General features: G+C 33.1%; 1 protein-coding gene across 3 annotated transcripts in view; it reads left to right on the top strand.

Annotated features, from left to right (window-relative positions):
* The window catches only part of LOC129002831 (calcium/calmodulin-dependent protein kinase type IV-like), a 74925-nt gene that overhangs the window by 35591 nt on the left and 11516 nt on the right, over positions 1–27818 (top strand). Inside the window, exons 4-10 of one of the 3 annotated variants that reach the window (XM_054430913.1) lie at positions 469–537; positions 2516–2671; positions 6047–6194; positions 7696–7780; positions 9473–9581; positions 11032–11166; positions 11935–14443. In XM_054430913.1, coding sequence (XP_054286888.1) covers positions 469–537; positions 2516–2671; positions 6047–6194; positions 7696–7780; positions 9473–9581; positions 11032–11166; positions 11935–12015 — 783 coding nt within the window. In that variant the 3' untranslated portion in view covers positions 12016–14443. Of the gene's footprint in view, positions 1–468; positions 538–2515; positions 2672–6046; positions 6195–7695; positions 7781–9472; positions 9582–11022; positions 11167–11934; positions 14444–27818 lie in introns of those variants that run through there. The other 2 variants (XM_054430912.1, XM_054430911.1) reach the window with 2 other exon arrangements.

Here is a 27818-nt window from a genome sequence, read left to right as displayed (position 1 = left end):
ATATATTAAGCCGTTTAGGAATTTTTTTGTGGGGACTGTTATGGGACACCCAGTATAAGTAAAACCAGAGTATTTTTTGAAATTTTTACTGACTGAATTTTTTAATCTACTTCAAAATGTGCAATATAGTTAGTAAATACGCCAAAACTTTTATTAGTAAATCAAATTATAAGGGTAGGTAATGAGGTATTTTTAAGTACTAATATTACTTTCAGTATCAGCATCAGTATTATACTCCATTCCAATTTAGGCGGTTTTACGGGAAGAAATCTATCCCCTCCACATCTCGATCCTACCATTAAAACACAGCTTAAAAGCTGAGATTTGTCAAAACGTCAATCAACTGCAACATACTTTAAGCCGAAAAGTGATGGGAGAATTTCCCCTCAAACTGCCTGAATATTGTGAACGGAGTATAGTAACATCTATTGTACTTGTACAAATATCTAACAAAATGTTATTTTTCAGGCTCATCTAGAACCCAAATCAGTTCCTTCCCATATCAGTACAATATTGAAACTGAACCACCCACATTTAGTGAGTAGATATTTATCAAATGTTGTGCCGTAATAGTAGTCTATTAATTTATTAATTCTATGGTCTAACAACAAATACTGTCCATAAAATGTAGTATTGCTATAAGTATCAAAATAAATAAAATACAGTACCAGGACATATAACTTGATTTATAGTCCATTTGACTGTGTTCCAAAGCAGACACTTTTATGTGGCCATTTATGAAATTGAATTGTTAGCTTTTGGCAGTCAAGTAGTACCGTAATAAATCACCTTTGTGTGTTCTGTATTTTTGTCTTTTGACAATTATACTCTCTTAACTCCATCTTTTGAACTTAACGGTCTCTATGAATGGATGTATTTTATAATCCTTCCTCTCCCTCTTTTATGTCTCTGGACTATTGTATTTGTAAATCAAAGCTCTGACATTGAAAATTATTTCTGGCTAAAATGAGTATTATTACAGAAACAATGTTCCACAAGTTTATGTTTTGAAATATTTGCTATTTAGAAAACCCTATTTAAATAAGCACTAGGTACTTGAGTTGATAACACGTTGTTTATAATATATAAATTATGTACAGTTTTCTAACAAAAAATTATAACAGTTGGGTACTGAACCTTGTCTATACTGTGTCAAGTATATTAGAATAAATAAAGGTTGTATTTAAAATAATAAAACTTTTAGGTTGATATTGCTTAATTCAGCTAAATAATATAGTTCAACCACACATCTTTTTTATAATTAGTTATAGTTTAAAAGCTAAAAAGAAACTTTTAAAGAAAGTTGATTGTAAACCAATTTACAGGTACTGTAGTTTGAAAAAAAAGTTTTTTCTTGTGTGAAGATGAAAACTATTTTAGCCTCTTCATAAATTTAAACTCACTCAGTCTAAATTACTGTTACAGAATGATAACTTAAAAAAAAAAAAATATTGTTAAGTTGACATTGATATTGTGGATGATCCCTCTAAAATTTACACTTTAAAATAGAAAGAGGTTCTTTCAGTAGCCCCAAAATTGGGAACAGAGACGAGACACTTATGAACATGCAGCTATGTAATTAAACAAACTATAGGGTCGTCCAGTGGTCGAAAACCCGAGAAAAAATATGTCAAGTACAGACTTTTATATTTTCGCGCTACGCTGTAAATAAAACATGTGATTGGAATTGCTTCCGTTTGTTTTGATTTTCTGTTTATATAGCGTTGTTATTTCGTCACCAGCATGGCAACCCATAGGGTTGATGTTAATTTGTTTGAAGACTTAAATTCATGTTTTGTGCTTATTTTTTAGAATCTATTTTAATTTATAAAAGGCTTCTGCACATCTACAGAAAATATCTTTCCAACAGTATTCATAGATTTTCCCTGCGATTCAGACGATCAGAGAAAAAAGGTTTTAAAGAAACATGCTGGCCTATTAATATATAGAAGATAACCAGTTTAAAATTCCTATAAATAAAACAAATTGTTTGATCCAAACAAAATAAAACTAAATTATTTATCTCTGTTAGAAACTAAATAGATCTTATGTTTTCAAACAATCCTACGCCATATAATTCTCGACCTCTCAAACTTTGCTATGAAACTTGACCTAGCTAATTACTTGCATTGACTTCAACACAATTATTTCTGCAGTACATAAGTTTGCATTGGGTCCCTGAAAAAATTCCGTAAATGTGATTGGTATTTACAGGATGAAGCGATAATACTAAAGCTTCAAGATTGTCACAGTAGTACAGTTCGTGGGTTTACTCACACTCACTGTGTTGTTTTTTGTAAAAAAAACTACTGCTGGTCCATTTAGATGGGGTGTATACCTCAGTATCCAAAAACCAAAGTTATATAGTAGGTTTCTAAAACCAACATTCATACAAGCAGTGTTTAAAAAACCCCTCTATACTATTTGATGGGCACAGCTGTTGCGCAGAAAATTGCCTCTACCACTTCAGAGCTCCTTCTACGTGTATCCATTTCATCTGTTGTCATGTTGGCAGGCCTGTGTACACGAGGTGTTTGAGATGCCCCACGAGCTGCAGGTAGTGGTAGACCTGATGACGGGGGAAGAGCTGTTGGAGCGCATCGAGCGCAGTGAGCACTACAGCGAGAAAGATGCATCTCGCGTCGTCTGCACCATCCTCTCAGTACTACAGGTGAGATTGAGTGTTGGACAAGTCTGCTGTCGATATACAAGGGTTGATATCAGCTGGATATTAATGCTCACCTAAAACTTAAAAGATCGTAAGATCAATCCTGAGGGAAATCAGTTACATTTTCATGGTTCAACACAGCTTTCCTTGATGATTTGGCTATTAAAATGGTTCTGGGTAAAGAGCTGGTTATAGCATAGATAAAACATACTCCCTTAGTAGATTTCTCATCCTTATGGAACAGCTGAAGACAATTTTATTGTTAGTTCTGTGGTTTATGTAGAGGTCGTGTTTTGTTTACAATTGGTTTCCCGTTGTTACAGCCATTTAAAACCTCGTTTAACCAAATAATACGATCTAATCATAAACGATATAACCTGTCCCCTAGTTATATAACCAAACAGTAAAGCACAAATCAAGAAATTAACCCTAAAATAATAGAAACAAAGTTTCGTTGACACTAGCGCCCATGTGTCACGTACATGAACTAGACACGAAAAACGTGCTTCAAAATTTACAATGGGATGAGAAGTCTACTTGTGTTGGTTAGTCTATGATAAAACATAGTCTAAAAACATAGTTAGTAACAAGGTACTCAGGGAATCTCCAGTCCATTGTGTACCTATCACAATTGGTTAAGTACTTACTTACTAACTTACCCCCATGGTCATTTGTACCCCAAGTGGTACTTGGCCTCACCAACACACTGCCTCCATGCCACCCTGTCTCTTGCGATACCCTCATCCCTCATTGACTTCCATACTGGCCATATCTTTCTTTACTTAATCCGTTCAGGGTTTTCTCGGTCTCCCTCGTGGTCTTCTCCCCAGTGGGTCAAGTAGTGTATCAATTGGTTAAGTAGTGTATTAAAATTAACCATTGCAATTCGGACTATAGACATAATTATATTTCCTTCAACATTAAAAGGAACAAACATGGCCCAGGGTTATGATCACCTTCAGTGGCGTGCCCAGGATTTTGCCCTGGGGGGGGGGGGGGGTCAGGCTGAAGGATGGGGCCTTTCTAGGGGCCTGGGGGTTATGGAATGTTAATGAGAAAATTTAAAAAAATATGTGTTCAATATTGATGATTTAAGCTACCGTATCTAAAAGTGTTAAATATCATACAAAATATTTATTTTTTATTTTGGGAATTTAATATCAACAAATCTTTAGCCCAGGGGGGCATCCGGTACTGCTCGACCCCCCCCCCCCCCCGTAGGTACGCCCCTACCTACCCTAAGGTGTCACACCTTAGGTAAATAGGACTTGGACTTGCAGAAGACATATGCTAAAGAGTATGTGTCAGGAGCAAAAGGGGAAATCTGACTCAACAACCAGCACAGTAAAATATGAAGTTTACCGAGAAATTTCTGCAAATTGAAAGAAAATAGGATCACTCACAGGCAGTGTACACTGTACAACGGGAGTTGTTTACGTTTATTGTACGAACCTTATCTAGAGGCTAAAAATATTTACAGTAAACTGTCTCATTTCTTTTCACTCCTAAAACAATCATGTTATGAAAACAAACTTGAATATTGGACGAAAACGTTAGTTGGTCATTTAACACATTTCGTATAACATATTTTGTATCCATGAATATAATTGGTTATAAATTCATACCTCAAAATAAAATGTATGCTATATCATATTACGAAAGCAAACAAATGTTTGTTCACTATTTGAACATAATTTTGCTTTAGTAATCCTTTTTATAATAATAAAATTGAAAGGATATTGGAAATTCATATTTTGACAAATTAATCTACATGATTTTGTTATTATTATGACTTCAAAGTTTTAATATCTCAAGAAATATTAAATTTATTCCCTTTATGTTAAATTGTAATGAATTTCTTCTCATTTATTTAATAATCTCACACAAGAGAAGAATCGGTAAAAACAACCAATTCATTTCAACTTAGATGACCGAAAGTTATTAGTAAGAGATCCCTGCTCTGGAAGCTGAGTCCTTTAATGTTGTGGGATAAACACTAAGTCTTCTGAAATTACTTTTCCTGTATTCTGTGTGTTGAAAGAATAAGGTTGAGTTTACAAAGTGAAAGTAAAAATTTACGAGTTTGGTGTATTAGCTTAGAAACATTATCCATTACCACTTTGAAAAATGTTAGTTTGTTTTCTACATAATAAGTTGAGGTACCAGTTTTAGCATGGGTTAGACATATTCATATGACTCATTGTGTTTTCATCACTCTATATACGAAAAGAGCTCATATCTGTACAGCTAAGCTTTACAAAAAACTTTACTTTTCCTGTCCCAAACAAACTTTTTCCATTAATATAACAACAAAAAACATTTGTTTTTGTCCTGCCCTACAGTCAAATGAAGCTTTCCACATTGACCCTACTTCAGTATTTTGCTATTTTCATTCTTCTAAAATATAAGACTTATTAATTGAAACCTGAGAGAGTTTTAAGGCCATGATCAACAGTTTTATTTTGTTTCATCATTGAAAAAGTGTAGGCTAAAGTTAAAAATATAATTAGTGCATATACGCTTAAAGATCATCTTATATTTCATGAATATAAAGAATTTAACTATCAGCAACAGACAGTGGTCAAAAGTGCTAATAGGATTTAAAGATAAATAAAGGTTTTTTTAATGAAGTAAAGCTGCTTACTCTACTTTTAAATCAATTGTTTATGGAACACGTTTAACTTCTTACTCTAAAGTCACTGTGAACTTTTGTAACTAAAAGTTCCTGCTAAGCGGATTTTGAAAGTTAAACAATGTTGGTTGCTAATGACTATGTTTATACCAGTTAGCTATGAATAGTGGTATATGTTTTAATAACTTTGTTAGAAGAAAAACAAATACAACTGATTTGTTCAGGAGCAGATCCAGGACAGAATCTTGGAGGGGTGGTACGGAGCTATGGTTAAGGATTTTGAGCTTTAGTAACCTCCCGTCCCGAATTTCAGAAAACTGAATAAATACAGATGTTCATTATTGGTTTTGATTATATTTTGAAATTGTTATATGAAATCAATAATGGTAGAATCAATTTGAATTAGTTACAATTTTTATATTTTTCTTAAGCCTTTGGGAGAGGGGAGGGGGCATGGCTCTAATTGCCTCTGGATATGATATACATTATTTTATTACAGTATTTTATTTATTACAAACTTTTAGCACCAATTAATGCAAGTGTACATTGTACTGAAGTTTTGTTTTTATATAATTTATATCTAGGAACTGGCTCTGTAACCCAGCTGATAATTATGCCGAAGAGACCATAATTTGCCATGTCCACAAGTGAGCTGTTCTATTTCCAGCAGTGTTATTTTTTAATTGTTTATAAGCTTAAGTTACCTGAGGGCAATGTTAACTGTATTTTTATCCTTATTCCTATAGTACCTACACAGCCAACAGCTTCCCCATGGCTCCGTCTATCCAGAGAACCTCCTTTACGAGTCAGAGGCACCCAACGCAAAGCTCAAACTCTCGGAAATATCTATACCAAAGATGAGCCACTCTCCTACTACTTTGTCGATATACATAGGTAAGTAGGCACCCATAAAAAGGTCTGGAATGATTTTAAATTCCGGGTAAGTTTGAGATTAAAAAATATATACTGTCTAGTAGACTCCCTTCTATAACATTATATGACACCTAAAGATGTGACCCTTTCGTCTGAACAAAATAAGAGACTAACTCTCTATCAGCAGCCAATATAAATACCCCTGACACAGCAAACATAAATTGACTAAATGGATTTTACATTTGCCTAATTCAATTTCTACTCAAATATTTCCTTATAAATGTCAGATTCATTCCCTTTTAGCGAATTTCCCTATAGGGAAGTAGCTATTACCGTAGGTGGCACGGTAAGACCTAGACCCGGGACCGATTTACTTTTTCATTTTGATGTCCCCAGAGGCCAAAAACACTATTCGTTCAATTTTTTATATATGTATATATATATATATATATAGACTTATATATATATATATATATATATATATATTATATACGTCCGTGAACGCGATAACTTGAGTAATTTTTGTCCGATTTTGATGAAATTTGGTTTAAAGGTGTAAAGCGGGATAAACTTGAATGAGTTCGCGAACCAGCACGATCGGACCATGGGAACGGGGCTTTACGGGGGGTTTTATGGGGTAAAAATTGGTTTTTCTCACTTTTGACCCTCAAAACACAAAATTTCCCAATTTCTCTTTAGACCTTTTTAAAGAGCTTAAAAAAACAAATAATTTAGTATATAAAAGTATTTTTGTTCAAATATTGGTAACGGAGAAAATTTAAAAAATTGTAAATTTAAAATTCCCATGTTATTCTTATGAAGAATATTGTCAAATGTTGTAGTTTGCTTGTTTATGGATATATTTTGATCAAACTTAGCAAATTTATTTATTTTGTACTAAGCTATCAATATTTTACTCCAAAACACACTTTATTAGTTTCCTTGTAGCAGCAAACCTAGGTACTCGTTAAACCTAATGTTATTAAAATATATTTAACTGAAAATCAATTCAGACAAATGGAAATTCGCTTAGTCGGCAGGTTTGCTGCGGCGGGGGTATTTAAATAACATTAGGTTTAATGAGTAATTAGGTTTGCTGCTGCTGAAAAATTATACAAGTATATTTTTTGCGAAATGTTAATAGCTTAAATAAATTTGCAGAATATGATGAAAGCATTTAATCCAAATTATAGCAAACTACAACAATTTACCGGTACTCATCCTTCAAGAATTCTAGAAAACATTTTAAATATAAGGTGTTTTGGAATTTTCTCTGAAACTATATGTTTTGGTGTATACCTTCAATAAACCAAAGCAAAAAGATGGTATTACAACCACATATATTAATTTTTTTTTAATTTGCGTTATTCACAGCTAGATGAGGAGTCTTTGCTGATAACATTGTTTGTAACAATGAAGACTTATTTGTGGCATTTCAAAGTTGCCAGCCAATACATTTAATAAAAGATATATTTTAATTAAAATTGTGACATGGTGTAAAATGAGTAATCTCTTGTTTTAGCTCCAGAATTCAATTGTGAAATGTCAAAATCCAAGCTAAGATGTTCAGCAGATATTTGGAGTTTGGGAATTCTCATATTTATCATGTAAGTTATCTGTTTTACGCAAGATGGTTTTATTAATTATTTTATGTATAACAAACAACATACAATAAATAATCAATAGAGAAATCTGGCCCCGTTTTGCACAATTTTTTTTTTTTTTTGTTATAATCATTCAGTATGCCTATATAGGAAACCCCTTAAAACTGTCCCTGTTGTTTTATAAAATAAGATACTAGATGTTAAATATAGAAGGTTGATTAATATCCCTTTGATAAATATAGTAAGCTAACTATCGGGTATTTCTTGTGAATGGTCGGAACAGAACTGTTACACCTCGTCTAGTATCTAATTAATCTGTATTGTTTAAAGTGCACTGTTCTTATACTACAAAAAAAAACAAAAAAAAAACAGAAGTACCTTTTTTAAATCGCTCCGTTCCAGCTCTGCGATTGGCAATTTGGACATTTGCGATGTGTATGTGCATTTATTGGAAGCCTGCGCCGGAAATTCGGTAACAATAATCGACTGTGTTTACATCCGGTTTCGAGCATTCAAAATGGTGCTGCCATGTGAGATTGCCGCCGACTGTGAAGTGCGTGCTGTAATTAGATTTTTCAGTGCTGCTAAAGGTGTGAAAGCCATTGAAATTCATAGACAGATTAGTGAAGTGTAAGGCGAGCAACATTATGAGTGAAGGAATGGTACGCAAGTGGATAAGGGCATTTATAAACCTACGGCTTCTATCCTGTTTGTCCTGATAATAATCCTGTAAAATTCAGGTGGCATATAACATGTGAGGTATTGTGTATATACTTTTACCTACGACCGTTTTTAAAGTAGCCATTTCAGCTCAGTTCTTAGAATTGAAAAGTTTCACTTAACAGCTGTTTACTTTCATATCAGCATAGTTTCATTTCATATCAGCATAGTTTTCCTCATATCAACACAGGTAACGGACCAATGAGGTTCAAGTATTGAGAGAAAAGAATTAAAATTGTAATGCTTTGAACATCAACTAATCAGCTGATCAGTTGACAATTTTTATTGTTGATCTTACTTGTTCCTGTTGATACGTATTCTTTCTTAACCTAAGTTGGTGGAAGTTAAAGGAGGGTAGACTAAACTGTTTTAAAAATGTCATTTAGTGAAAGTGAAGTTGACGAGATGGAAATGAAGCACAAACTGCTTATAATATTCTATAATATTCGATGCTGAGATCTAACTGTAAATTAACTCTTTCACTATAATCATTCAGTTGTCCAAAAAAAATAAAAAATAAAATGCAATATTTCCCTAATTGTACCTGATACAGTATTTATGGTAAGAATGCTGCTAGCAGAACCTATTCCCTGAAAAAGGTAACTTATTATTTAACGAAGTTTTACAAACCCGTGATTACATGAAATCAGCTGATTATACAATAAGTCGTTGCATCACTTTCAGTGGCACTGACAATAAACGAAAACATAACCTCTCTAAGAAGTTATGAGTAGTGATTGTTAGTAATTAAAAAACTGTCGTAGGTAAAGTAGTGTACGCAACTCGTGTTAATAGTCTTTACGACACTCGTAGAAGTTTTTACTTTTTCTACTCATGTTGTAAAGACCAACTTAACACAATCGTTGCGTAAACTACTATTACACATTGTAGATTTACTAACAGTGTGGATAATAAATTATCAGAAATAAGATTAAACATTAAAACTGTTAGTTTTCTTTCATGCTCTTCCCTCAGGTTATTCGGAGTGGAACCCACTGTAGAAGAACTGACAAGTCAAATCCTTGGAGAAAATGAAGACAACTGGCTAGAAATATCTGCAAGTGCAAGAGACTTGATTGTCAAGGTAAAGTTGTTTTTGGCTAACATTACAATCATAGGTCATTTCACGTTGGATAGTCATTTACCACAAGACCAGTGTGCAAACTGAAGTCACCCATGGTGGCAGGGCAAAGAACTGATCTCTACCCAGGGGGGAGGGGGAGATGGGGAGGAAAAATGAGGTTGCAAAAAGTGCTAGAAAATATCCTAGAAATCCTAGATCTTAATCCTAGCAGACCCAGGCCCGGCAGACAAGGCCACAATAACCTCTAGTGGTGGCTCTTATGGTTTGGAAGTCACGTTACCTGCATGGTAAAAAAAAGTGCAGAGTTAATGAGGCGAGGAAAACTGTCACTTTATTAGTGATCTCCCTCCACTAACAGCCATAGGCTAAATCAATTAATCAAATCATGGCTAGTTTATTTTTGCAAGCCCAAGCCCATAATGATAAAACATTTTATTTGTATATTTAATTAATTTATCAATCTATTTTGAACCTACACTTTATTTATTTAGGTTTTTACCTTGATTGCAGGTAACATTATAGGTTTAAGGGAGAAAAAAAGTGTTTTCAAACATTTATAATATGCTACCTATTTTAATTCGACAGAATGGCAAGGGGGGCCTAAGCCTCTGCTCCAGGGTGTTTTAAATCTAGCACTGACTTTGGAGGAGGTATTTAACTTTTGTAGGGAATAGCGTGAGTTAGTCTTCAAATGGAACTGTGACCTGTTGTTTTGCCATCCCGTCAATTATGTTGTATCTCATCAACCAAGAGACAACTAGACATAGATACAACTTAACGTTGAGGCACACGTCAAGTTGTACCACCCAGCCAGTTGTAGGGCCGTGTCAAGCTATGTCTACAACTAGTTGTACCTACGTCTAGTTGTACCTAGGTATAGGTGTACCTATGTCTAGTTGTATCTAAGTCTAAATGTACCTACTTCTAGTTGTACTGTACCAACGTCTATATAGGTGTACCTACTTCTAGTTGCACCAACGTCTAGGTGTACCTACTTCTAGTTGTACCAACGTCTAGGTGTGTTATACATTGTTCTCTCCCTGTGAAGTTGTATTTCATCCTGTAAACTCTCTTCAAGCGGATTCTAGAGTAGTTTTATTGACATCATTAGTTACTATGTACTGCAGTATGGTCTGCGTCAATTAAGTAGCATTGAACAATATTCTTTAATCTAAAACATAGAATCTATGAATACAAATTTACCAATCAATATCATGCAATTTTATATCATTCCTGCTACGTTTATTATTGTGGATAAAATTTCATAAGGAATGTTTCCTGGTTTTACAATGGTGTCGGACACATATCTTAAATTGTTAGTGTTACTACTTTAAGGGTTTATTCAACTGTGTTCTTTCAAAAATTCATGTCAATGATTTTACATTCACATATTTGATACTTCTATTTGTAACTTAAATGGTTCACCTCACAATGTATGCAGCTGCTGCAGGAGGACCCAGCTCTGCGGTTGACTGCAGAAGAAGCTCTGCAGCATACTTGGGTCTGCGGTTCTTCAGTAGCTACCAAACACTTGCCCGACGCACAAGAGAGACTGAAAAACTTCAACGCTCGCAGGAAACTCAGGGTAACTAAACTATAGTGTTTAAAAAGTCATACTTCTTGTTGTAGTTGGTTGCTTTAGTATTTAAGTGAGAAATAGCTATGAAAAAATGTAGTAACAAAGTGATGTGCAAAATTTTAAATGATGGCTGTGTCCCGTATTCTAAGGTTATCAACGTTTTTGTGATTTTGTTGAAGTTTTTAGCCCACATTTAAAACATTGATTTTCCTTTACATTGTTATCGATATCTACAGTGAAAATAATAGTCTCTCAAAGTATTGGGAATGATCTAAAATAGTATTGATGGTAAGAGAGAACACGGTGCTAGTGTCAGATCTTAGCTAGCTGCTTCATTAGCTGCAACACCTGACACCGCAATTATTTAAATTTTTAATTAAAGTGTTCATTTACCATTTATTTTTGTTCAAACTATATAACAAATTCTTACAACCACACTTGCAAACTTTTTTTAACTATATTAGATTAATTTTGTTGTTGTAATTGCATGAGCAAGATGTTTGTGTATTGTCCATTGTACATTTCGGCAGCTTGTGTGTCATCTTTCAGAGAAAGAAAGAGATCTCACAATGACTATGCCGCGTGGTCACACGGTTTGCTTGACCCAACCGTGATACCGGTTATGTAAACTGTTTTATGTTTTCTGAAACCAGTAATATAGTATACAAGATTATTTACTTGATTAGTGTTGTCAATAATCAATCCTTGAAGCATCTGAATTTGAATAGTTAAGTGATGTCAATATTTAAGATGTTGAATAGTTTTCTTTTTCAGGCAACAGCCCATGCAATCATAGCAACACAGAGAGCCATGAGTATTGTCAAACCCTTCAAACATTGCCAGGCGACCAGATGAAACTCCAAGTAATTTGGCTTGTGATTCCAAAACAGCATACTTTTAAACCTACCAGTAAAAATTGGATAATTGGTGCAGTCTTATGTGTTCGCTGTTTCTCATTGAAGAATCTCATTTTAGTTACCTTCCTTAGATAAGAGTGTCCAAATGTTACTAGTTTTACCATTTTTGTGCCAATTCGTTGTATAAACTAAGTTATAATTAAGTCTTTTTGTGAAATTCGTGGAGAGAGAAGGAAGCTATTGCATTTCATCCCTTACCATATCCTAATACTGTATCAAGAGATTGTTTTACAGAGGTTTGTTGCAGAGTTTTGTCTCCTCTCTTTGTAATACCTCCCTAATCTTTTATGACAAATATGGTTTATTGGATAACACTGAAAAAGATCGAGAGATTTATTTGCTCTGTAGTAATTTAAGCAAGCACAATGAAAACACAAACTATTTCAGTAGGAGCACAGATTAAAGTATGATTCAAATTTTTTCATAACAAGGCTGACAAAAAATCTTAGATATTCTGTACAACTCATGTTAACTTAACACCTCTAAAAATTATTTTTGACCCATTGCAGATGTATACCAAATGCCTATTATGCTTGATATTGAGCATATCCTTATATACAAACAATGGCAGTATTCTCCATATCAGTTCTTAATCCTATTAAAAATTCACTTTCCCATTGTGAGCTAGTTGGCAAATATTGTTATAGATTCCTACTTTTAATCAATGGAAGGTCAACCAATTATGACAATAAGCTATTAGTAGGCTATTATATTTTGTATCTCGATGAAGGTTTTTTTGTAAAGTAGTGTAGCCGATGGAAGAATGGTCTATTAAAATAATTGATACAGCTGATTTAAATGTTAGTTTATTCTCGTCAAACATTGCATCAAATACCATCGGAAATTGTTATGTGTTCTTGTCTAGTGTGTACTTTTAAAGCCAATCCATGGGTCACTAATTTTATTGAACTAAAAAAAAAATATATTTAGATGATAACCAAATGATTTGGTTTTAGTTTTTAATCCACATAAATTTTACAGATATTCACCCAACTATAAAACTCCGAGGGTTTTTAGGGGCTTATTTCATGCTACATTTAACAAACCATAATATTTCATAATTTAATTTAAGTAAAAACTATGCACAAATAATCAATAATCAGCAATAATATCAAAAGATATTTGACAGTTATTTTAAGTTGTTGATTTTGGCCTCTCTTGTGTACTTTACATTACAAAGACCATGGGGCTGTAAACTTGGCAAAATAAAAATAAAACAACAAATGTTAACTTAAGTATTATGACACTAATGGATGATGGTAACTTGTAGGCAAAATTAAATCTATCAAGAAAAACTTTGATATTTTGTATGTGGTACTTTTTCAACGGTACTATTTAAGTACTGTAGGTGTGTAGTGTGTTGTTCATTGACACTTTCTTCTTCTCCTTAATGATCTGAGATATATAATATTCTAGGTGTCTATAACTATAATAGGTCACACACACCTTTTATATTTATCATTCTTATGGATCAGCAAAAGACAGTTTATGTTTATGGACAAGATACGTTTGAATCCATTAACGCTCGAGAGTGTTAATGTCTTCCTTCCTATAATTTGTAAGTTATTTTACTAATTTTCAAAATTTAAAAACAAATAGAATTATATATACTTACATGCTACTGTTTCCCCTCTTATTTTAACCAAAGACCAAAGCTTGCCTTTTAAAATTGCCCTAGGAACACACACATTTTAAAAATCCTTCATTAAAACACTAAAACATTACTGGACATAAAACATCTACTAAAACAAGAAACTGATTTTAGAATGTGCATAACCTAGTTCCCTTCCGAGAATATCGTATTTAAGATTGTATTATCATTGACTATTGAAAGGTACTGTATTATATTGTGATTACATTCCTTTACATGCATAGTAACAACGGAGATCATTAAAATCTAAATATATTTGTATACTTTTATAAATGTCTATATATTAACTATTAGTTTATTTTTTACTAAGATTCCTAATTTTGTATACGATTTATTGTCTGATTATGATTTCCTTAGATAAATTTAGGTTTATTATGATAGGTGTTTATATAACTTTCTTATTATAAGTTTCCTAGCGTGTTAACTTTGTATTTATTAATAAAATTTAGTTGTTTTGTAATTTGTTTAATTCGGGTTTATTTATATTTTCAACCAAAACATATCTCAAGAAGGGTCTGACTTAGGGGAGGTACGAATGAGGCATTAGTTCAAAATTCCTTTCCTCCGTGAACAGCGCTGTAGTAGAGAGTACTTTGGCAAAGAAGGTTTACTAATCGCAAAAATAGTTCTGTTCATAAAATAAAATTATAAATGCCTCAAATTCAATTTTATTATTTTTTAATTATAAAATTAAACTATCATAACCTAACCAAACTTGCTGATAATGAAATAATATAACAAAAGTTTATTAATAGAAAAAATAATTCTGTTTATTAAATAAAACTAGAAATTGCTCTACTAAAATTTTATAATGACTTAATAATAAAATTAAACTGTCATAACCGAACCAAACCAACCAAACTTGCTGATAATAAAAAAATCTTGGACAAAAAGTTAATGCCACGAGCGGGATTTGAACCCGGGACGTTCAGCATATCAGCCCGGCATGCTAACCATTAGACCACCGAGGCCGATGACTACTGAACGTTTTGTTACGGTAATGGCGTTCCCTCAGCTATTAAGAAACCCACAGCTGTCATCGTAGCCTCTTCTATACCTCCCCTGAGTAAATACCTCTCAAGAACAATGTCATCCAAAAATTGTTATTTCTATTCTGAGTATTTTCTGCTAAATTTTATGAAATTTAATATTTTAGACGCTATTCAGTACGTTGGGTGTCACCCTTCCAAAAAACTCTTATTATTTGTAAATTAAATGTTTAACACTGTTAGAATGAGTTTTATTTTAAATACATTTATTCCTATAATGTTTCTTTAGACAGAATAGACAGGGTTCACATTACTCCTAGGAGTATTTTGAATATTTCTTTGTTTGGTAAACAAATATACTAAAACCAGTAACAGCATTTCTTTCAATTTCTTTGCTTTCTCAAACATCCATGAGTTTATTGGACATCTTCCAGGCTTCCTGAGTCTCAAACATCCTCCTATCATGCAGGCATTATAACAAAACATATGTTCTCTTGTAACAGGCAGAAACTGATAGAAAATGTAATTATGTGTTCATGAATACAGTAGACTCCCTCTTATCCGGAATCCTTTTAACCTGACTACACTCGGCGGAAATGACATCTCTTTAACCGGAAATTTTTATCAGCACATTGGTTTAACCGGACTAGATCGGCAGGAAGTAGGGGGTACTGAAACGACTGTTCTCGTGGGAAAGATTTGAGACCAGTGATCACGTGTCTAAATACAATGCTCTCCTAAATTTAAGTCAAATACAGTATACTTAACAATACAGTATGCATTTAAACGGTCAGTTTTAACTAGTTTTTGGGCACGTCGGTTTAACCAGAAAACCCGTTATCCAGACTGGCCTCGGAGGAGGAGCCCGGATAAGAGGGAGTCTACTGTTTATTGAATTGAAATTCACCTTGGAAAATCTACAGTAGTTTCAGTCTCTATGAACACTGTACCTTTTTCTTACTACGACATCTAATGGTATTAAGGATCTTCATTATTTTGATTTTTAAAACCAAAGCTATAATTTTAGGGTTTAATAAACACGAAAAAGTACCAGTAATAATAATGTTGCGTCTATTGTTTTAAATTTCCGGTACAGCAGTTCCAAGTACTATTCATTTATAGTATGTGTCACTACTACTAGTCACGAAAGTCATCCATTTCGAGGCGAGATAGTGTTTTACATGCGAGTCAATTAAAACACATTAGCAAAATAATAGAAAAGATCTGAAAAATAAACATTCTACAGGCTAGGATAGAATACCTGTCCTGTCCAGTTATTGAAGCAAAATTCATTAATACTGGCACTGGCAAGTAGATTTCATGAAAATAACTCTTTCTTTCACAATAATTACCAATTTGGCTTCAGAAAAAAACATGAACACTCAAACAGCTCTTTAAAATTTTGTTAATAAAACCCTGTTGGCCTTGGATGAATCACAGTATGCAGCTGTTGTTTTCTGTGATTTTCTAAGGCCTAAGGCATTTTGTGTCAATCATGAACTTCTAATTCACAAACAAAATTGGAATAACAGGTAACATTCTTAAATGGTTTATAGTACAGGTAAAATAATACAAAAACACTCCATATAAACAACAAAATTTGTACATTCATGAAATTTCACCCGTGAGTTACTAATAATATGAGAAATGAAGATCCGATGAGTCCCCAAAATTTTGGGCGTCCTAAGGCCCTTTTTGGGGCCCTTTTTGATCCGAAGGGCCCTTGTTCCCGAATAATTTTGTTTTTACGTTTAAGGTCGAGTGAGGTGTGGTTTTCGATGGTTTTAGTTATTTTAAATCGATTGGGACTAGTTTTAAATGTATTAAACCACTCCATACAGGGTGTTTCGAAATATTATTACTTTTTACGATATTTAAACATTAATTCGTAAAGTACCTCCATGTTCTATATAAAAGTGGAATATTTAAAATAACTGTACCTCTTTACTATATAAGAGGGAAGGATCACAAGGAGTAAGAGAAAATATTAAATACCCCCGTCACAGCAAACCTGCAGACTAAGCGAATTTTCATTTGCCCGATTTTCAATTAACTAAATTAGCGTTGAGTTTAATGAATACTTAGGCTTGCAAGGGTTCCAAGGTTTGGGTTACAAGGAGGCTAATAAAGTGCGTTTATAGTAAAATATTAATAGCCTAGTACAAAACAAATAAATTTGACAAGTTTTATTAAGACATATCTATAAACAAACAAACAAATCATTTTACACTATTCTCCTTAAAAATAACATGGAATTTTAAATTTACAATTTTTGAATTCTATTCGTAACTAATACACTTACAAAACACGTTAATATACTAAATTATTTGTTTTCTTTAAGCCATTTAAATGCTCTAGAGAAAAATTAGGAAACTTTGTATTTTGAGGGTCAAAGATTACAAATTTATACCACATAAAACCCTGTTCCAAGGACCGATTATGCCGGTTTCGTTAAAATTGAACCAAAATTACTCGAGTTATTATGTTTACGGACACGTATATAACATGGATATATTATATATATATGTATATAAACACATATATAATATTTTGAGTTATCTAGCAACCCTCTAAACAGCAGCCCTCTAAAGAGTGCTTTAGGCTTCTGGGGACATCGAAATGAAAACGTAAATCGGTTTCGGGTCTATGTTTTACCATAAGACCTTCGGTAATAGCTTATTTCCTATATGGGAAGTTCGCTAAAAGGGGATGGATTAAGTTTTACAGTATAACATGATAACATAGGTTACTACGCAAAAATTTCAACTTTTAAGGGGGTGCAAATAATTTTGCAATGTGTTTTTCATGCAAATCTATTAAGACCAATTTCAAATTGGTATGTATTTTTCTTAGGTAGCTATTTAAGTTTTTTTTTATATATATATTTATTAAAAATTAAAACAATTGTATTTGTATAAAACCTTACATTAGGCCTACATATTAAATTGAAGTACTTAAACTAAAGCTATTTTTCTACAATTTCCGTAGTATCTCTCTTTACAATTTCATCATCACAATAATTATTCTCAGACGACTCATTAACAATTTTATTATTCTTAGCAACTTGTCCATCTTTACTGATTTTGTCCAAGTTGGTGTTCAAGCAGGATTCCCCTTTACAAACCTTGCATATTGCAGAACAGGCAACACCAATCTTAAAGCACGAACAATGTGGTGCAAAAACACCTTTCATACATACTGACGTTTGCAACATGTATCTTAATTCTCAAAATTATTTTCAATCAATACAAGTACGGTTGTCTTTCGTGGTTATGACGACCAGGACAACACTAAGACATCAGAGCAGCGTTGTCGGTACAAGTATTTTTGTCCTGAACAATGGGAACGAGGTTTATGGGGTAAAAATTGGGTTTTCTCATTTCCTTCACCCTCAAAACACAAAGTTTCCCAATTTTTCTCTAGAACATTTTAAATAGCTTAAAACAAATAATTTAGTATATTAACGTGTTTTTGTATGGTTATTAGTTACGGATAAAAATACTAAATTTGTAAATTTAAAATTCCCATGTTATTCTTATGTAGAATATTGTAAAATGATTTTGTTTGTTTTTTAATAGATATATCTTGATCAAACTTGTCAAATTTATTTGTTTTATACTAGGCTATTAATATTTTACTATAAACACATTTTATTAGCCTCCTTGTAGCAGCAAACCTAGGTAATCTTTATAACGCAATACTACTTTAGATTTGTACTACTTTAGCCCTGCCGATGGCTAACATCAAGGGAAAACACTATCACTGCCAGTCCCAGTAGTGCAATCCAAGATGTTAGCAAGAGTTGTCTGATGCTTCCCCGTAGTGCAGGGTGGGAAACGCCTCTTAGGTTGGCTTGGAACTTATGAGGTAGGCGAAAGGCAGGCAACTCGAGCCCGGTCCTCCAAGGGCTTGTGGGGGGTTGGGCGTTGGGCCAACAACCCGCCCCGGAAAACATACCAGTTACGAAACGTAGTTACCAAGCCTCGGAAAAGGAACATACCAAAAGGATAACGAATCAGATACGCACTAAGGACTTGAGAATAGGATCATGGAATACCAGAACTCTTGCTGTACCAGGTGGCTGTGACATCTTAGCAGAAGAGTTAAAGAATTATGAAATGGATATTGTAGCACTTCAAGAAATAAAATGGCCATATGCAGGAAAGATTAACACCAAAGATTATGTAATATACTATAGTGGGACTGAGGATGGAAGGCATTATGGAGGAGTGGGTTTTGCTGTAAATAGAAGAATAGCTGAAAGTGTGATAAGCTTTGCACCAAAGAATGAAAGAATATGCAATATTAGATTGAGAGGAAGATTCAAGAATATTTCACTGTTAAGTATATATGCACCAACAGAAGACTCTGATGATGAAGAGAAAGATTTCTTTTATGAAAATTTAGAAGAGGAATACAATAAGTTACCAAACTATGATGTCAAGTTAGTTATTGGGGATGCAAATGCAAAAGTGGGAAAAGAAGATATTTGGAAAGAAGTTGCAGGAAGTAATAGTTTACATGAAGAGACAAATGAAAATGGACTAAGACTGGTCACGTTTGCAAGCGCAGTGGACATGAAGGTTTGTAGCACAATGTTTCAAAGAAAAGACATTCATAAAGCAACCTGGATGTCACCAGACGGAAAAACCGAAAATCAGATCGATCATGTCCTGGTGGACAGCAGACACATCAGCAGTGTTACAAATATAAGAAGTGTCAGGGGAGCCGAATATGGAACAGACCATTACATGGTACTTATAAAAGTAAGGCAAAGAATAGACACTAAAAGAAGGGGAGTTGTAAGAAAAGAAATATTAGCAACAGAAAAACTAAAACTGAAGGAAATTAAAGAAGAGTTCAAAATTAAACTAGAAAATAGATTTGAAGCTCTAGATAGAGAAGAAGAGAGGAGAAAAGTACAAGAAGATGTCGCAGAACAGGTACAAGAACAAGAAATAATAGAATCAAAATGGAAGAAGATTCAAGATAGCGTGAAAGAAGTAGTGAAAGAAGTGTGTGGAAAAAGAGTAAAGAAAGTGAGAAATCCATGGTTTACAGAAGAGTGTCAGAAAATGATAACCGAGAGGAAGAAACTAAAAAAATTGTGGCTTCAAACCAGAAATGGGGAAGAAGACGAACTAAGGGTAAGGAATTTTGAAGAGCTAAGACAAAAATATCAGGAAGCAAACAGAATCACCAAACAAACGCTTAGAAGATGTAAAAGAGATTACTTAAATGAAAAACTCAGAAAAGCAGAAGAAGATAGAACAGCCAATAATACTAGAGACTTTTATAGAACTATAAGATTCTTCAAAGGAGGATTTAAAGCGAGAACATTTGGCATAATGGATGAAGAAGGAAAAGTTACCACAGAAAAGGAGAAAACACTAAGAATATGGAAAGACTATTTTGATGACCTGCTAAACTGCGAGAATACTGTCGTTAATACTCCCGATGAAGATACAACATTCTATCATGTACAGCCTCATATAGACCCACCATCGTTAGAAGAGGTGAAAATGGCAATCAAAGAATTAAAATGCAACAAAGCTCCAGGCGAAGATGGGATCACAGCAGAAGTAATCAAGAGCGGAGGAAGCATATTGGAAAATGAAATCCACAACCTAATCACAACTATATGGCAAAAAGAAAAGATACCTACTGAATGGAAAACGGCAACAATCATTCCTATACACAAGAAGGGGGACAAACAAAACTGCAAGAACTACAGAGGAATTTCTTTATTAAATAATACATATAAAATACTTTCAAAAATCCTTGTCGCAAGACTAAACCCCTATGTAGAAACGCTAATTGAAGAACAACAAACTGGATTTATGAAAGGGAGGTCCACGATAGAGCAGATTTTTATTCTAAAGCAGGCAATTTCAAAATATTGGGAGTTCAACAAGAATGTTAGCGCAATACTTATAGATTTCAAAAAAGCATACGACAGCATAGACAGAATCAGCTTGTGGAAAAGTTTAAAAAAGCATGATTTGCCAGACAAATTAATTAAACTAACAGAAATGTGTATGAAAGACTCAAAAGCCAAAGTGAGAGTGGAAGGAGATCTATCTGAGGAGTTTTCCATCAACACGGGTGTAAGACAAGGAGATGGCATATCTCCCATACTATTCAACTTAGCACTGGAAGAAGCCCTGCAGAAAACAAAAGAACTAGGATTGGGTGTTAAGCTTGGAGTAGACCTAAACATTTTAGCATTTGCTGATGATGTAGTCATTTTGTCAGAAACAGTTGAAAACTTGGTAAGTTTGGCAGAAGTACTTATCACAGAAGCTAACAAAATAGGATTGCAAGTAAATGTAGAAAAAACTAAAATCATTAACTTTGGAAGGCAAGCAAACAATAGAAACAGAAACATACAGATAAAGAACTTAACTATAAATTGTACAGAAAGTTTCAAATATTTAGGAGTAACTGTAAATAGTAGAAACTCAGAAGACGAAGACATACTAACTAAGTTATCAAATGCCAATAAGTGTTGGGGAGCCTGCAAGAAGTTGATCTCATCTAAAGTATTATCTCACAGAACCAAAATACAGTTATATAAAACAATAATTCAACCTATTCTGTTATATGGTAGTGAAACATGGGTATTGTCCAAGAAAAATGAAAACCGACTCATAGTTTTTGAAAATAAAGTACTGAGAAGAATATTTGGTCCAGTACAGGAGGGGAAAATGTGGAGAATAAGGAAAAATAGAGAGTTAAGATCACTATACACCGACCCAGATATTGTTGCAATAGTTAAAGGAAGAAGGTTAAGTTGGATAGGGCATGTGCTAAGAAGAGAGAAAGGAACAAGTCTGTATGAAGTTTGGAGAGCCATACCTGGAGGTAAACGTCCATTGGGAAGGCCGAAATTGAGATGGACTGATCAAGTATTGAACGACATCAGGACAATGGGTGCAAGTGTCAACTTGGCAGAGGACAGAGAAGGGTGGAAGAGGCTGGTACACGAGGCGAAGAATCAACTGAGATTTGTGGGGCCACGGCAGTAACTACTTTAAATTTAATTGGAAATCAAGTAAGTAAAACGGAAATTCGCTAGGTCTGCAGGTTTGCTGTGACGGGGGTATTTAATATTTTCTCTTACTCCTTGTGATCCTTTCTTCTTACGTAGTAAAGAGTTACAATTATTTTCAAAAATCCCCTTTTATATAGAGCATGGAGGTAACTAATTTTATTGCTTTATGAATAAATGTTTAAATATCGTAAAAGTAATAATATTTTGAAACACCCTGTATGGAGTGGCTTAATACACTTAAAACTAGTCCCGATCGATTTAAAATAACTAAAACCATCGAAAACCACACCTCACTCGACCTTAAACGTAAAAACAAAATTATTCAGGAACAAGGGCCCTTCGGATCAAAAAGGGCCTTAGGACGCCCAAAATTTTGGGGACTCATCGGATCTTCATTTATCATATTATTAGTAACTCACAGGTGAAATTTCATGAATGTACAAATTTTGTTGTTTATAAAACCCTATTTTACCTGTACTATTAGATCATATCTGGCAAACTGTAAGCAAAGAACTCCCATTGTAAAAAAGGGATTAAAAGTACTATTCAGACTGAATGAATATAGAATGTGGAATTCCTAGAGAGCCTGTGCAAACATAACGTTGAGGAAAATTATGCTTTAAATTAGAGTAACTCTAGTTACATCTCAGAGTTGTTCGAAAACTTGTTAGAAACCAATTATCATTATTATTATTATTGTTATTATTATTGTAATTATTATTATTATCAATTATTATTGTGGGTTAATTGGCTTGTAGGGGCAATATCCCCTTTTCCCCTATATTCTAGTAATTATTTTCTACAAATTATTAGTCTCATGGGTTACCCTACCTTGAATTATCATCTAACAATTTTGTATATTATGAGTTATTAGGCCTACATACCTGCATAACGCATTTTGATGTCTGCTCTTTTTAAATACAAATTCCAAAGGACATGCAGTATTTATAATATAAACTTTCTAATCATAATACAACTAAGAAACATTTTCCAAAAACAATCTTAATGACTATTAATTAAATCTATATAGATTTCTTTAAATATAGACTAATTCACATAGAAAGACACATAGAGAAATGACATCATCCAAATTGTAAAATGCTAATTCTATAACAAAATCTCTCTGAAACAACATTTCTTGTATAGTATCCATTTTGGTCGATTCCTTGGTCTTTATTTGGTTCTAGTACTATTATTTAACATCATATGGCCTCTTTAAAAGCAACATAAAGTTGACCATGTCTCATTTAAAAGTGGTATTCTATACACAGGAATAAATTTATGTTCATCCGATGCTCATTTATTCTTCTTCTATTATTATGGTGCCAAATCTGGTGCCTGTTAAGTTCTCATTTCGAGGAACGATACATCTGCGTGGTAGCATTGAGTATACATTGGTGGTAAGTCTTCCGACATTACTGTGCAAAAGAACAATCTATTGTAAAGTAAAGCTTAAAAGTAACTTAAAATTGTTTGTTCAAAAGATTTTACCTAACCCGCCATGTTTAACTTCCCTATCCCAAGCGTGATGTATACAACTTCGTTACTTCTCGAGTGATGTAAAGTTGAAAAAAAACTCACTCGGTGAGGTAATGAAACCTATTTAAATAACATTGAATGCTTAACTTAAAAAATATATCTCTATGGAGCCAACGAGGATCAACGCTAGAAATCAGCTGTGCGCTTGAATTTTATTGTTATGATTTGAAGAATTTCCTTAACCTAGCTTTTGTTTGTAAATGAACGTTAATGTTAGAAGATGAGTGAAATGGATAATGAAAAATATTGTTCGTAACCTCCTGTATATTGTCGGGTAAGGTAAAATCTTGTACGTTACACGTTACGCAAGAGCGTGTTTACATCACTTAGGTAAATTATGCAACTCGCATCCGCTCGTTGCACAACATTCACCTGCGTGATGTAAAAACGCTCTTACTACACTTATAAGGTAAATAGCTATTATCTAATTTTCACTTTCTGTTGTTTACTACTTCACTAACGATTTTACAATAACAAAATAATGTGCACTCAGGTTTGGTTATAATTTTTTCAATTTATATAATCACAGCTGTGTTTACACTAAATAAAAAGACATCAAAATAAATTCCCATGCTTTTTAAATGTGAATTATTTTATTCCGTAGCAACCTTTTGGTGCATAATTAAGAAAAATTAATAACTTTCCCCAAAATTTTATGCCCAGACCTTTAAAATGAGACCCCTCCCAGATTTCTACGGCCTCCCGTTCGCTCACAATTTCATTGTAAAATTTTGGGCTTACGGAATTAGATACATAGATATTATTAAGATAGGATCCAAAGTAAACATAAATAATTATCAACCAATCACCTTACTCTCAAACATATCAAAATCTTTTTAGTTTGCTAAAAAGCATAATGCTATGATTCTTTGTGTTCTCTCGATTCCTTCAACCCTAGGGCAACCATCAAATTGTAAAAAAATTGGAGTGAGAAGTAGAATTATAAGAGGGATGTATATTTAAAGTGTTTTTTTATATATAGAAAAAAGAATGTGTTTCTTTACATAATGCACTACTTTCATGCCATATAGAGGTGTGCAGACTGCAGAGTTTGGTTTTCCTGGTGTAACCCATTTAGAAGTAATAGGGGGTGTCCTTACTTATGCCCAACCCTGTTTGAATATAGATAGATAACGGTGAAACAGCTGCAGGTTGATGCAATTGACTTGTTAGTTTATTTAGGTACTTGAACTGGATGTGTTATTTACATTGAGGAAAGTGGGTCATCTTGTGAGAGTGTTATGTATGTTTCAAAGGAATAAGGTGGTAAAAGTTTTGTAGGGTATTGCTCGTAGCAATTTTATTTATAAATTGAAAAATTATGGTAAAACATCTTTTCAAGGAGCTGATATCAAGTAATTGATGTCATTGCTGCACTATTATTGCTTTTCCAGTAAGATAAATCATAGATAAAACATACTCCAAATCTAGTAAGTTGATTAATGGAATATTTCAATTAATTTTTAAATGTAGCTTTGAGAGAGCTTTGATGTAATTTGCCATAAGATTTTCATTATTTTACCTTATTGTGACAATATTTATGTATATACAAGATAAATAAAGATAAATAGTAATTTGACTATAACTATGACTAAGGTTTGTTGTTAGATTCTTTTCCATCTATTGACTTCAAATATAAGTAGTCTTAGTCAAGAATCTTTATTCCAATACATACTTGAATGATGTCAAATAAACTAAAGTTTAGACTAAGAAATAACTATTTTTATTCGTCAAAGTCAAATAAATCTTTATTCAGACATACAACAATGTGTACATGAATGCGTCTTAATCTTAAACTATAACTAATACTAAAACCATTTTCCTGATCCATTTATTTTATTTTTTTTTACATATTTACATGTTTATTTACATATTTGAACATAGAGCAGTAAATTCTTCAAAATTATAAAACCCTCCACTAATTAGAAAATTCTTAAGTTTTTTTTTTTTACTTATTTCTGTTTTCCTCATTTCTGATGCTACAAGGGAGAGAATGAAAAAATTTAACCCCAATATAATCAGGGCTTTCTTAAAATTTTTCTTTTTTATGCTTTTTAATTATAAAATTTTGTTTGTGTCTAGTATTGTAAGTATGTACATCTTGCTGTCTTTGCAAAAAAAAAAATAAAAAAATAAATCTACTACTACAGCTCTAATTTCTTATACTGAAAATGTATTAGCCTACATAAGTTGGATGAGGACAATTATGGTGTTCGCGCCTTATTTTTAGATATGTCTAAGGCTTTTGATAGCGTGAATCATTTAAAGTTACTGCAAAAACTCAAAGCATATGGAATTAGTGGACATCACATCATGATCTGACAATGCTGTAATTAAACATTCTAATTCAAAAAAATTCTTATCTAAATTAGTAATAAAATTATCAATGGCAGATAAACTCTTTTCAGCAACTCTAGTTGGAATTTTAATTGTATATTTAAAACCATGCATCTGCAAAACATTAACAAACTTCTTTTTCTTATTGTCTTCCCTCAAAACATCGATATTAAAATCACCCCCCAATAAAATTTTTTTGTCAGTTTTACTTAAAATTTTCAAAAGTCCTCTATAGCCATTTTCTTTTTAAGTATTCGGATTTTGTTTGGTTTTAATTTTTGAAGGGGTGTATTTAAAAAAAATTGTTTCCTGCATCGACAGTCTTGAGCTTTAATTTATGATTTTCAATTACAAAGGGGTTTTTCTTGTGGGTGTTGAAGTAATATTATTGTTTTCAATTATAAAGACTGTAATTTTTGTTTTTGACAAACATTACAGTCAAGAAGATACAAGCCATAAACAGTGTACAGTAGTTCATGCACAATGCTTTGGCTTTCATAGTAAACTTTATTTATTCAAGTCCAGCTCTTAAACATGCAGTTTAATTTAACCATCTAATCAGGTTCATTAAAAATGAGTAAAATAAAAGTATTATTTATAACGATGCAGCTCAATAAGCCGCATACTATTACACATAATGTTGAGGAAAACTTTGCGCTTAAATTAGACTAACATACCAACTGTATTATTCTTAGAGGTGTTTTCAAACTTGTTAAAAGTAGATTTTTAATATCTCCAATTGCGTCGTGAAGGTTCCCATACATTTCATATCTCAGATTTTTTTACTGATTACTTGTAATGAGTGGTTGAATGCTAAAAACTTTCCTTCAATTCGTGTGAACATGTCTAAAATATGTTGCAACAAACCTATACAACATGGAGAACTGAATAAATTGTTGCTTCGCTGATAATCTGTGTGAAGTAAATCACACAGATTACACACACACATTGGTCACAGGTGTTGGGTAATTTTATTTATTTGATTTGAGACATTCCTCTAAGCAAAAGGATTTTCTCCACAGGGGAATCCTGAAAGTGGGGTGATATCAACAACAAATTCTGGGTTACAAACTGATCAGCCATCATCTGCTTTGAATATATTTGTATGTCAGTCAGGGTATATGTCAGCATCAGCACATTCTCCCGTTGCTCAGGAGAGTTTCTCTCAAACTGTCCCAACGTTATAAAAGCTTGAAAGTATGGATTTATTTGTCGAAATAGGTTAGATAACATCTTGTATAAGATTTAGATAGTAATTTTCATTTCTCTTATTGAACAGTGTATATTATTTGCCTCTCCTGAATTAGAAAAATAACAGACCGTAGTGACTGGGTGGTTATTCCAATTCTGTAACAAACAGTTGAATGCATACACTTAAAGCCCTTCTCTTGTTTTGGTCTAATATTGCGACTAACACTTACCTAGTAAATTAGTTTTTGAAACTTCTTATTTTGATTTTAAATGTCTTGGTTTTTGGTTGCTTCCAGTCAAAAAACTTGTTATAAGTTTCGTTGTGAACTGGCAACGTAACGTAACCTTGCCGTTGTGATAGCAAGAAGTAATTAATCCATGTGCATATTTCTAAATTGAAGTAGAGTGAGTAACAAAAACGATATAAGGTTGATAATCTCTGTATGATCTCTAGATGATGTTTTTGTTTTTACCTTATTACTAGTTTACCATACAAACTCTCCCTATAAACTATATTTTCACTTAACTCTTGAATACAGGTCAGTTTTGTATGAAGTAACCCGGCCAATAGACTGCATGAAAAGAATGCCTTAAACAAACACACATCCGCATTTATAGTAATTGTTACGATTATTAGTATAGGTTCGCAGAATAACTTTTTCCGATATTTTATCATTTTTTTACTGGTTAGTGATTTTCAAGAACATAAACAAAAATTAATAGACTGACTAATATTTAAGGAACTTAACTTCTAGGGAATAACCCCTTATACCCCTGAAACCTCCTACTTATTTTTCTCCCCAAAGAGCTTAAGTACTTAAGTAGCTTAAGTAGTAAGTGTTAAAAAACTCACAACCCTGATGTAAAAAAAATCTAATTTTCAGGCGCAAGTTCATGATGAAAGCGGTTGCACCAGCAGAGGGTTCAGAGGGAAGCAAAGATTTTCTGAAATACATTGAATTGTACATGTCTATAGCAGC

Source organism: Macrosteles quadrilineatus, unplaced genomic scaffold (genome assembly GCF_028750875.1).
Source record: "Macrosteles quadrilineatus isolate MER2022 unplaced genomic scaffold, UCM_ALF_1.0 Scaffold_9__3_contigs__length_116548681, whole genome shotgun sequence".
Classification (NCBI taxonomy): Eukaryota; Metazoa; Arthropoda; class Insecta; order Hemiptera; family Cicadellidae; genus Macrosteles; species Macrosteles quadrilineatus.
This window is presented reverse-complemented; position numbering and strand designations above follow the sequence as displayed.